This window comes from Teleopsis dalmanni, chromosome 1, assembly GCF_002237135.1.
Source record: "Teleopsis dalmanni isolate 2A chromosome 1, ASM223713v2, whole genome shotgun sequence".
Classification (NCBI taxonomy): Eukaryota; Metazoa; Arthropoda; class Insecta; order Diptera; family Diopsidae; genus Teleopsis; species Teleopsis dalmanni.
In genome coordinates, this window is record NC_051846.1 from 155736477 (window position 1) to 155749804 (window position 13328).

General features: G+C 28.8%; 1 protein-coding gene across 1 annotated transcript in view; it reads right to left on the reverse strand.

Annotated features, from left to right (window-relative positions):
• The window catches only part of LOC119666521 (homeobox protein vnd-like), a 10432-nt gene extending 1781 nt beyond the window's left edge, over positions 1-8651 (reverse strand). The window contains exons 1-2 of the mRNA XM_038075803.1: positions 8634-8651; positions 8334-8340 (exon numbers count right to left, since the gene is read on the reverse strand). Coding sequence (XP_037931731.1) covers positions 8334-8340; positions 8634-8651 — 25 coding nt within the window. The remainder of the gene's footprint in view (positions 1-8333; positions 8341-8633) is intronic.
• Between the last annotated feature and the right edge of the window lie 4677 nt (positions 8652-13328).

Here is a 13328-nt window from a genome sequence, read left to right on the forward strand (position 1 = left end):
TAAATGAATTAATTTAATTTATTTGGTAATTTTTTAGAAAAAAAAATATGTTCTCAGATATTTTTTATTAGCAATGGCAACTCTATTTTCTAGTACGTTCTATTATTTATTATTTTTGTTATTTGATTATTTTGTTACAATAATGCAATTAAAATTTATGAATTTTGTATTTAATGAAGTTTATAAAGTGTTTATTAAATTACAAATGCAAATATCAAAAAATGTTTTTGCAACTAAAATTTTACTACTTCCCTTTATATTTATTTATTTGTAAAAGTTTTTAGTTGGAATTTACTTAAAATTGTTATTGCAGTACACCGAAATATTGAAATGATGAATTAAATCAATTTAAATTACAAATTTATAACATATTTTCTAAATTAAATAAATATTTAAATAAAATATTTTACTAATTATTGCTGTTACAATAGAATTAGGATTTTAACAACTTATTTAATATTTCAGTTTACAAATTTATTTCTAATTTTAATTTAATTTAATTTAACCATCCTCATTTAATAATTTAATTTATTTAAATACAAATATTTTTTAAAAATATAAACAAACATTTTGACAATAACTTCTTAATTGTTATTTATTGTCGTTGTTGTTATTAATTATTAACGCGGAATACAGTCCATAAACTTTGAACTGTGTAAACATGCATTTATATTAAGTACTGTATTAAAATTCTTACATTAAATACCGTACAAGTAACTTAACTTACACTATTAACTTACTAATACTATAGTATTAATATAAAAAAATTAAAAAATAATTATAATTGATTAATCCAATTATGCTACAGAAGATTTATGATTTCGTTCTAAAACTTATTATAGTATGTTTAAATTTCTGCTTATCTTATACGAATCACCGAATCACCAGTTTTTGCCTAAGAAAGCTTTAAGCATTTACACTTTATCATACAAACTTAACGACCAGTGAATTAGAAGAGCTATTAGAAAAGCTTGTGTTGCCTTAGTAAGAGTAACCAATTCCAGGTTATTGAAAGGAAATGCACCCATGACATGTCGCTGTACTGTTTCGAAAGTGTGTCTGATCTTACAATTATTTCTGATGTTCTTTACTATTACGTTATGATAGTATAGTTTTTTGTGCTTAAATTGCAAGATACGGATATGAAGGATATATAATACTGATTTTACGCACAATAGTTATATTCAGCTAGCAATGCATTCTGACCTTTAATGATAATAATAACGTCAATAGCTATCTTATAGACAAGTTATTCTCCATTTTGTTAATCGCAGTTGTCCGTTTAGATCAAGCCCTTTAAAAGTCATTTTACTTATTTTTAAGATTTTATTAATTTTAGTAGTATTCCGATGTGTTTATATACCTTGATTTATGACATTAAGCTCAGTATGAATAAAAGTCAGCCTGATTTCTGCAAAACAAAATAAAAAATTGCAACAAAAAAGTGCATTTGTAGAGACTATTTAGTAGATATGGATATTCTCTACATAAATCTGTGTAAAGTTATTTAGACAACATTTAGGTTAGGTTAGGTTAAAATGGCGTTCCAAATAATCTTCTTAGGTCTATTGGCATTGTGTTGCCATAAAAAAATTGGTAAGAAGGATTTAAAAAGTCCCATATTAGCAGACACTTACATACTCTTGTCTAATATTAGGAAATCAATAATAAGACACTTTTTTCTAAAGTGTTGAATATTATATATTAAATTATAACATGTTTACATTATGAACTTTAGCTTTAACTAATTTTGCTAAAGTTAATTCCCAAACGTGAAGCGTTTAAATTGTTACTACCTTTTAATTTAACAGTTACTGTATTCAAGAAAAGGTAATAAACGTAGCTAAATTTCAATGAAAGTCAAACTTTTTTGTACCTATTTTAATATGAGAAAATTATAATCTTTTCAAACAGATGTTAAACATATTTTAGCATACACAAATTGTTATAGTTTACCAAACAAACATGTTAAACTGGTTTAACTCCATGGAGCAAATTATGTGCTTAAACTTGTTGTTAAACATGATAAATCTTATAAAATCGTTAGTGCAAAAATATTCATAAACACGCCCGAAAAAGTGCCAAACAAACTGCACATTGTTTGTTTAGAGTAAATTCTTATCTGCCTACAAAATTTTACAATGTTAGTTATTGAGTATACATTACAAGCGATAAAATTTTGGCAAGTTCAATATATGTTTATTGAAATTTTAATTTTAGAAATGTGTTCATAACAAAAAATAATTTAAATTTCTCATGAAATAAATAATTCAAAAAGTGAATTGTAATTAAGAATTAAGTTCAGCATAATGGATTTTAGGTATGATCGTATTGTTTCTTACAGAGTTGCAAAAAAACAGCATTGAGTCTGGTTGAAACAAATTGGCATCACTTTTAAAATATGTCAAATGTTTTTTTTTTATATATGTTTTTTGTTGTAGTGTGTACAATATGAATTATAAAAATTTAATACACTATAAATAACTTAATTTAAATAAAAGAAATTAAAATGAATAATAGAAGGGCAATGGTAGACATTTTTCATCCTATTGTTTTGATATACTGCAATTTATTATTATTTATGCTCATACGATTTTAACGGATGATTGGAATTTTGCAACATATTTTCAGCGAACTAACAAACAACAACAAACTAATTTTTGAATTTTGTTGCACTGAATCTTAAGACGCAAAGTTTTTGCGAGTAAAGCCCAAGTTGAAAGTTTTTAACTTTCTGTGAGTATATTTTTGTGACTCTGAATGAAAAAAATATAGCTTATAGCTTATATAGAAGAGCTGAGAAATCAATGTTTGTCTTTTATTTTTAACAAAACACAACAGCTGATTGCAACAATGTGAACAAAATAAAAACTCAAAATTAAAGATGTTCAGTCTGTTTAAAACAAAGCTTTTTACAAAGAGTATTGACATAACATATGTTTAGCGAAGATCTAAAAATCTATTTCAAATGACCCTTAGCTTTGGCTACTGGTTTCGACCTCAAAGTCGACTTTCACCACCAAAGTTCGTAATATAAACATGGCATTAAGTTTAATTGTTACCCCAAAGTATCTCCTATGTTTGCAGTACTGAAGGTCCAGAACCCTGTTCATTTCTACTCCATATTTTTTATTCTAATTACTTTAACTAAATAATAGGGTTGGTTTCTTTTGCAATATTACAATTTAAAAAGTTTTTAATAATTTATCTTCAAAATGTTACAATTTAAATAGTTTCAAATAGTTTTAATTTGATTACATTTTTTCAGTACTTTTTCGCTACTACTCTTTGATACTACAAAAAAAAAATTATTATATTTAAACATTTATTTATTTTTTGTGTTCAATAAATATAATGAAATTCAGCAACTAATAGATATCAGGTAACCAATTTATTAATAGACCAAATAACTTCAAACTGCAAAAAAGGCAAACATTAAGTAATTAAAAATTAATTGAACCTCGTAGCTTCATTAGCAAATGCTTTTTGCATTTTCCATTCCAAACGAGTTGAAGCGAATTTAAAAACTTTTCATTTACTTTTTTTAACCTTTAATATTTAAAAGAGCATTTTTATTGCAATTTAATTATATTAATTAAGCATGTTGTGAAATAACATTAATTTCCTGTTTCACAAAACCCAAAGCAAAAACTTTTATGCAGCCAATTAAATCGTTTTTAATGACGTTTCTACTTCGCAGTCGTCCGTGCCATTATTATTTTTTCTTTTTTCTTAAAATCAATTAAAATTGCTAAACGTTCTGAATAAATATGAACAAATGTAAATGCTCAATAAAAGTGAAAGCATATAAAAATAGTCATCACTCACAGGATGAAAAACTTAACTGTAAAGAAAAAAAATATATTCAGTGAAAAAAAAAATATTTCCAATCAAAAGTTAAGCATATTTTATCTATGAGTACTTGAGCGAGTCAATAAAGCAATTAAGCTGAGCACGTACATTTACGATATATCAAGTAGCAGTGGCGCACACAAGCACAAACACATGCACACACATGCCAAGCATAAATGAAAGCTTAGAAGCGCACACATGTGCGAGGATGGAAATTTTTGCCAAGAGATATGGCAATTTTCAATTTCAAAGAATCAGAAGATGTTAACGCCCAAATTTGTTTCGTTTCATTTGGATGTTGTTGTTGTTGTTGTCGTTGTAGATGTTTTTTGTTTTTGCTTCTTTCAATTTCACTTACTGTCATTTTTTTGTACTCTTTGTTGTTGTTGTTTTGTTGTTGTTTTAGGTTGCCTGCACCAAGTTGGCTTGAAGCAAAACTTACGACATAAATTTATGACATTCAAATTGAGTTAACAGAAGTGGCGAAGTGTATGAGGCTGTGTAGAAGCTTGATGAACCATATAGCAAGGGCACTCAATGTGGGCGGGCATCGGCTCTTATGGTTGTCAGTTGGTGTGTACTGTTGGTAATGGCATTGCTGATTCTAAATACTCATACTGCAGTTAGTACGACTCATACTGTAGTCAGTGCTATATGCAGCATTTGTTAAACAAATGTTGTGGATTTGTTTACCAAACTAGCAACAGATATGATGACGATTAAATATTATTGCTCACACATACGCATAAATGTTTGTATGCAGCTCTTCTATCAATGTAGTATACGAGTATATACACTGTACACTGTAAAGTGTACACTCATAGTGTGCAGTTTTTATATTGAGTTCGATATGTTGAAATGGAATTGTGCGAAAATGAAAATAAAAACTAAATTAACTTTTCACAAAATGAAAAAAGAAATTGAAAACGGGAACAAAAAATGATTGGGTTTTTCCTGTTAGGTTGTTAGGTTTATAGGCAAACTTCCATATTTGCTCAGTGAAATATGTGAATAATTTTCAGTTTCTAACTAACGAAGAAAACAGCTTGATGATGATGAAAAAAAAATATTTGTAAAAATATTGGTAGAAACTATTATCACTTGTTTGTCGACTAATCGAAAGGATTGGAAGTAGTTGAATTCATTCGAAATATTTTGAACTAATAATTCTTGTTTCTACGTATCATACAAATTATGTTTTCGGATTATGATTATTGTTTCTAATTTCAGATTAAGATATTTGCAAAGAAAATAACTTATGTATTTTTTATTTGAACATATTAACCTCGATAAAGATTAATACGAAAATGCCTCAAACAAAAAAAGAAAATGTAAATCTTGAATTAATCTAAAGCTGAAGTGTTTAATCTATGACATTATAAACTTAAATATATACAGATTTTTAAAATAGTGTTAAGTTACCCTAGGTTATACCGGCGATCTTAAGGATCCACTTAGGTCTATTGGCACATTGTGTTATAGTATCGTAAGACACTTAGATAATTAAAAATAACCTTAAACCTTTGGCAAAGCTCAAAGGAGTTATACCTAAACCGATTTTTGAGTTCACAAACGTAAATATATTCGAAATTTAAAAGTGAGTTTCTGTGTTATGGCTTTTAAAATTTTTGAAATATTCTCTTAGCTAGCACTCTTTCTAGGAAAATTTGTTTGGAAAATGGAGAGCACTCTTTATTACATCACACTTTATAATTGTATGTTCAAATGTATATATTATACATATATGCAGAATATTTTTATGATAAATATGTGTTGTACAATAGCATATCATTTTCTTAACGTTATTTAGCTTTTGTCAGCATGAGATAGCTTCATTATTTGCAAAAGGGTTTTATCATAATTTTACATAGCTGAAATTTATGATTTAGTGTATATTGTTTTAGTTTAAAATTAAAGACGTTGATAGTCCATTATGAATTTTGTTCCATCGTTGATTGTTATCAACAAACCTTCACCATATCCCAATTTTTCAACACAAATGACATGAAGATAATTATATTTGTAGTTGGATACTGAAGTGTAGTGCTTCGGAGTTTTTTTCTATTCGACAATATAATAAGTGTGATTTTCAAAGAATTATGCATTTCTATTTCATAAATTATGATTATCTTTTTTTTGTTATTTATATGAAAGCAATTTTTGAACCTGTTATAGAATTATCTTCCTATGATAATTAATTACTTACTTACTTAAATGACAAGATCAATCCATTACTGGGTTTCGAAATAACGCAGCACTGCTCTGAAGGCACCTCTGCTGCGTGTGGGCCTTATCCAGTCTTGTATATCAATTGCGATTTGTGTTTCTTCAAATTAATCATTCCACCGAAAACGCGGTCTACCTCTACACCTTTTTCCTCTAGCTACTGCTTAAAATACCTATTTCGTTGGAGCATCGTCATCCATTTTTACGGCATGACCAAACCAGAGAAGCAGCTGCATATTAATTCGCTGAACTATGTATATCAATGTCGTCAGAAAGCATAACATAATAATATCTATTGTGGAGTTAATATGTTAGATAATTTTGTATTTAGTTATTCTTTCATAAATGACTACAGACTATTATTGCTTATTTTATTGGCTTACTAATAGCCATAAATTTATAACAATATTTTAATAAAAGAGAATTTTACGTTTTAAAAATAATTTTTTATTTGTTTCATACTAGTAAATGTTTTTCTTCTGTTTTTGTTAATGTTTGTTTAATGTCTCTGTTGACACTTTGGCACGACGCAAAAATAAAAAAAAAATAAACTAAGTAAATATTTATTTTTTCACAAGCTTGCAAATGTTGCCAATATTTAACACACAAATCATTGATCATACGTGTCTGTCCCTTTTATTTTGGTATTGCACCAAAATATCCCAAATCTTAAGGATTTCTTTTTGTGTATTTGTGCGTATAAAATTTCCTGCTACAAAATTGGCAACCCAGAAAATTATTCTTTACATCAAAATATTTCATATCGTTTACACACAACGCCACAACGTCACAACGCCACTGCTTACAAAACAGCAACAAAGAACGAATTATTTTACTACTTATTCAAGTGTGTTTATGTTGCTCGTGCATTGAGTCATGCTGAGTCATCATAAATGCGACGCCTCTAAACGAGCATAACCGACCCCTGAAAGAACAGCAACGAGAAACGAGAAAATTCGACTACATTTGAAGCACTGAGTAGCATTAAAATATCCACGAAAAAAATAAACAAAAAAAAATATCGAAACTTATTTTTATACTACTGAAAAAAAAAAAAGAAAAAAAATTACCACAACAAATCATACTCATAAGTCAAGTAATGGTGCAGAGCTGCTTGTGCCTCTTTACTGTTCTTGTTGGTGTTGTTGACGCTGTTGTTGTTGTTTTTATTTTCATTGGTGTTGCTCGCTTATTGTATGCCATTTTGTTATGCTTGTCTGCTTTTTACATGAACAGCATATTTTAGCAAAACTTTTTTTTGTTTTTACAACTACCATATTCTTAAATTTCGTTTTTTGTTTTTGTTTTTTTTTCTTCTTTTTTTTTGTATATATATTTTTTTTTTGCTTTTCTATTTATGGTTTTATATGTTGCGGCATGCAACGTAGCATTAAATTTTCGTTTGCATACTTTTGGCGTTACTTATTCGTATTCGCAGTTGTTGTTGTTTGTGTTAGTGTCAGTGTTCGTTGTAGTAGAGGAAGAGAGAGCATTTTACTGCAATTTTAGTAGGAGCCAAGCATTAGTTCGCAATAAATTAAAATGTCATAAATTTTAGTTAATTACGGTCTAACAAACATTATCATAATTATATTATGCCAGCAGTAAATTCTATGAATACGAACTTACATTATGTTTATATGTATGAAAAGATTTTAGTTAAGTGATACCATGAAATGATAACAAAAAACAAGAACAAGAACAAAAAAAAAATACAACAATCATAAATTATTTTATTTAGTGCGCACGAATCATAGATTATATTTAAAGGATTTACCAATTTTCATAAATTAGTGATCTGGAATCGGTGTTCTTTGTTTAAGTGTTTTCTAATAAATAATGGAAAATGGAATTGTAATAAAAAAAAATTTGGACATAAATTTGTTTTTGAGCTTATAAGGATAAAAGAAGATAAACGCAAAAGAAAAGATACTGAATAAGGATTCTTTTTAGTTCATACAACATACAATACAATTTTTTTATTTTTGGCTAGATGGAATAAATATAAATATAAACAAGATAGAACCTTTATCTATCTATCTAGCTGTACGATAGAGGAGTTCATTAGCTATATAACTCAAATTTAAAAGTTTCAAAGCAATCTATGATCTATGATCGAAAAAATCATTTGGTTAAATTAGTTTAAATGCACCATTTTTTTTTTCGATAGATGAAATAAATATAAATATAAACAAGATAGAACCTTTATCTATCTATCTATCTAGCTGTACGATAGAGGAGTTCATTATCTATACCATATAACTCAAATTAAAAAGCTTCAAAGAAATCTATGATCTATGATCGAAAAAATTATTTCATTAAATCAGTTTAAATGTAGAAAACAATATTTCTAATGGCGCTTGATGAATTCTGCAGATAAAAATTCATATATATGACACCTCTGCTTTTTTATTTTTTGTTTATTTTTAAGCTATTTGAGTTAAGAAAGGATGAGTTAAGTATGTGGAATCTTCAAAAGATACTGATAGCCGTGCTACCAGTATGCACGATTCGCAATCAAGTTTTACTCTTTGGTTTGATTTGTGCCTACGTACTAAACCCGATCCATACATCACTCGGGAACCACATTTAAGTATTACATCGGAGGGTGGTTATTTAGAGATTGCTTGCATCTAGTTCTGCTAATCTAGCTCTTTCTACTGCTTTTTGTTTTCTATGATTTCTTTCGTAAATATCAGGTTCCAGTTTTCTGTTGACATCAACATAAGGTGGATACTGTTGTCAGGTCTAACCTGTTCTCTGGCTGCTCTTACCAAAGAGCTGCAATGGTTCTCGTATCTCGGACATTTGAATTAGATACACTGGGCACTCTGGTTGCTTGTGTGAATGTGTATGTGTGTAGAAAAGCAAAAGGGACATTTTAAGAAGTTATTTAATATATATTTTCGTATTCACAAATTACATATAAATTTTTTCTTTTCAACAACATCAAAGCATAAGTAAAATTTCAATTCACTAAATGCAGTAAACTGTACGAAAACTGTTATAAAAACTAGTGTTAATCCTCAATAATTATTATCCATTACTTCTTATTACTATTAATACTATTAGAACCGACTCCTGTTGTATTTATTTGTACTTACAGCAAAATTGCTTCATTATAAAATAATTTCGTGTACCAAAAAAACCTTTTTTATACATATTCCATCACATTTTCATTTGTTTTGTACTTAAAGCCTTAATATACTTGTGTTTAATTAAAATAAAAATTTACGATGATAAACTTGGCATACTACTTCACACTTTTTACGATTCACTTTAAGTTTATCAAAATGCCATTTAACTTTGTCTTACTTTATGAAATGATTGTAGTTATTATGATTTTTCATGATTTTTAAATTCGATTTTATAACTGAAAATGAATTTTCTTTTCCATTTATCTGTCGTAAATGTATGCATCAACTTTTGATTGATCATCCCACTTTTTACGTTTTGAAATCTTTAATTTATGGCATATAACTTTTATGTTATGTGTAAAATATTTGATATATACAAAGCCGTATATTGTATAAATTGTATGAAAATGATATATAAATTCGCGTTGAAAAGCTTGAAGCTTGGCAATAAAATGCGAATGCATGCAGACATCCATAAACGTGAGTAAAATGCAATAAATCCCATAAAATATTGAATAAAAAATTTCACAAAAATACCAAAAAATAAATCTAGAAGTAGAGAACTGCAAAATTTGGGTAACAAGAAGTGAGTCATCTGCTATAACATTTGTTGTATAAAATAACAAAAAAAAAAAAAAATATTACAAAAAAATACAAAATACTATGTTATCACAAAAACTTAAAAAAAATTTAACAAAAATGCATATAAATAAATAAAAATGTTGAAAATAGAAGCCAAAATTGACGCATATGTAACAAAGTTCGTTACAAATTTTTTAAATTTAAACATTTTTAAAAAAATAAAACAAAATACAAAAATAGTAAAAAATCAACAAAAGAAATAATGACAAAAAAGCAAAGCAACTGAAGCAGTGCAATCAATTGTAAAAAAACTTAATCGTACTAAAATCCCTTACACATTTATGTGAACACATCTCCGACTTAATACAATACACATATACAGGGTATATGCGCTTTTAGCAAACTCACAATATTTCAATGAAATTGTTTGCCTTTAACTACGTACACTGCAAATGATAGCAGTGTTGCAAAGTTAAATAAAAAGATGCAATGAATGCGTGTGCCATAAAATCACTATTCATACACTTAAATAATTGCATAATAGCAAACGAGACAGAGAGGGGTGTAAGTGTGGCAAGGTTTTTGAAATTAGAACTTTGCCGCCTTTAGGGGTTTTACTGTGCGGCGAATTGTACACTGTAAAGAGGCAAGAACATAGCAACATTCATGATAATTAAATGACAAAAGCGTGCACACATCATGCAAATGCGTTGACATACAAAATTGCATTAGTGTGGCTGACGGAGTGACGGAGGCATAGGTGTCCAGTGTGGTAGTCGTAATGAAGTACTAGTGGTGCATACAATGCAGTTAAAACTAAAGTCAGTTTAAGATAGTCGGTATTTAATTTTGATCCAAGATCCTTAAAATACTGTTAACTATTTTTGTAATAAGTTTTGTTAAATGACGGGTTTTGACAAATAATTTCTTTACTTGCCTTTAGTGCCTCTGAAGATCAATTAACACGGAATTAGGTAACTTGCTTACTTAATTAGTAAGTTAGTCAGTTTTAGCTGCAACCAGTAGCCTCCTTTAGACTGCCCGATGAGTAACTTGCTGTCTCTAATCGTTAGTTCCACTGCATTTATATCATTAGTCACATGGTTCTTCTACGAAAGAAGCAGACATCTACAGCGGGTACCAATTCAAACACTTATCTAGCCATTGTAGTTTCTTATATTCGCACAACATAATTAAGCCAGTGAAATCGGTAAATTTTTGGGCACCTGGTGCTTGCACCGAAGATGCGGATGTTCTCTACCGCATTTCCACGTTTCTAGTCGAACCACTTCTTCCATTCGTAAGGCATTAATTTTTGTGCTATTAATTATTTTTTTTTTTTGCGTTAGGTAGAAAGTATCGAAAGTCACAGTGTGAGACTTGAAACTAAAACCAAATCTTAGTAAACAACGGAGAAGATTTCCACAGCAATATGGAAACTTTATTTCACTAATCAAGGGAGAGAGATGTGAGCAGATAGTTTTAATAGCTAGCAGACTAGGTTTATCTAACTATCGTCAATGTCGCGAAAAAGCTCGTTTAGCTCATCATTCCTTTTAATTAGATACTCGTTGCCAACGATGGCAAAAGTGATTCTTCATTGAATCTCTAGGCTGATGTCATATTTGATGGTTACACAGATTCGCAAAACAACAAGTATCATGGTTTTCATGAGAGAGTACCAATATAATCTAGTTGAATATATAGGCTCGCATAACAAAGGGAAATTTTAATTAACAGAAGTTATTTATAAACTTTTGCTAGTCTCATAACCTCAGCAATACCATATGTATTATTTTATGCTATACTTTCTGTTAATTTCTGTTCCTGTTAGTTTTCTGTTAGTAAAATGTTCAAAAATTTATTATAAAAACTTAGTTTATTATTCTTAGATGTTATTAAAATTATTATTTTAAAATATTTACTATTTTTTATTAGAGATCATTAAAAACTTGTGAAGTTATATGAAGACAGCAATTTAATTGCCTGCATTAGTATGAATATCATTATTTATTAAGCAATCAAAATACTAAATGAGGCTTCAACCCACTAAAATTACTCCGATGGCCTACGATTAGCCCTCTTGGGATCCAGGATTGAGATTTCATTCTATGTGTTTTCATATGTCATCTTTTCAATTGTGTTAGTAAAATTAGTAATTGATTGGAATCATCATTTCTTTATAGAAAATAGCATCTACCGTTTGCATATAATCTTACTGAATAGTAATGATATTACTTTTTCTGTTTTTTCTGTTATTTATGCAGCAACACTTTTTATACAAATTTGTGTCCTTAAAAAGTTCGTCACGTTGCTCATCATATAGTGGCATTCATACAGAGAGTTCAAGGAAACATCACACGCTCGTGTATTGCATAATTCCATTTATAAATGAAAAAATGAAAGTAATAAATGAAATAATCTCATATAAACAGAAATGATATAACAAAATCTTAACAATTGTTTTTCAATGCATTTTTAATGACTCAACAGACACAACTGGACAGACGGAATATGACAGATTTTTTATCTTACAACAGAAACACATTCACACTTGTTTATTAGTGTATGACTTTTTTCCTATGTATTTGTGCAATCGAGAAAATCACTCGAAAATGTTGAAAATGTGTGGAAATGTCGCATGTCCTTCCTCGATGAGTGCAAATGACTTCAGGCATATTGTTGTGAGGTTTGTGAAGGGTATGAGTCTGTATAATGCACAGCGGAACAAAAGCACGAAATGGGCAAGAGGTAGAAACTACTAGTAACCAGAATGCTAGGTGGAAGAAGATGTGTCATGCTACATGCAGTGGTTGTGTAGAAGTGCATATTTGGTGCTCGACTCACTAGAAGCTTCCAACAATTTCTCATAAGTGCATGAATTGTTCGATTTTTAAGTGTTCAACAGGATATTGACTTTTGTCAACGAGGACAACTACAATGACGACAATGATGTTTGGTGTCACTGCTGTTGATGTTTGTGATATTGTTGATGTTTCTCAGTGTATATGTGTTAGCTCTAAGCGAAAATGACGGCAATGACGACAAAATACATTAGTTGGCGACAGAAAACACATAACGTTTACATTCCCCGTCATACACAATCATTTCCCGGAACAGTTTTCATGCACAAATATGCACAAATATTGGCTTGAGGATATCCTCCCCATTTTTTGTTTTTTGAAATTTTCGTCCTGTTCGTATATCTGCACTTAATACTTACACTTTGCTTACAGTGGTAAGGACATATGTGTAATTATGATTATCACAGTTCCATACTTAATAATCTCAGGGCTGAAAGAATGATTTGAAGTTAGGAAGTTTTTCGAAAGAATTTGAATTTATTTAAATTTTTTTAACAGAAATAGAAAACTTTCAAACAAATAAATTTGATTTAATTAAGATACTTTATTACTATTTTAGTTTTGTATTATATAAAATTGCCCACTGTATGACTTGGTTTGTCTTGTGAAATATTGTCAATGTAAAATCTGAACAAAAATATTCAAAGGAACTTAATTACATTAAAAT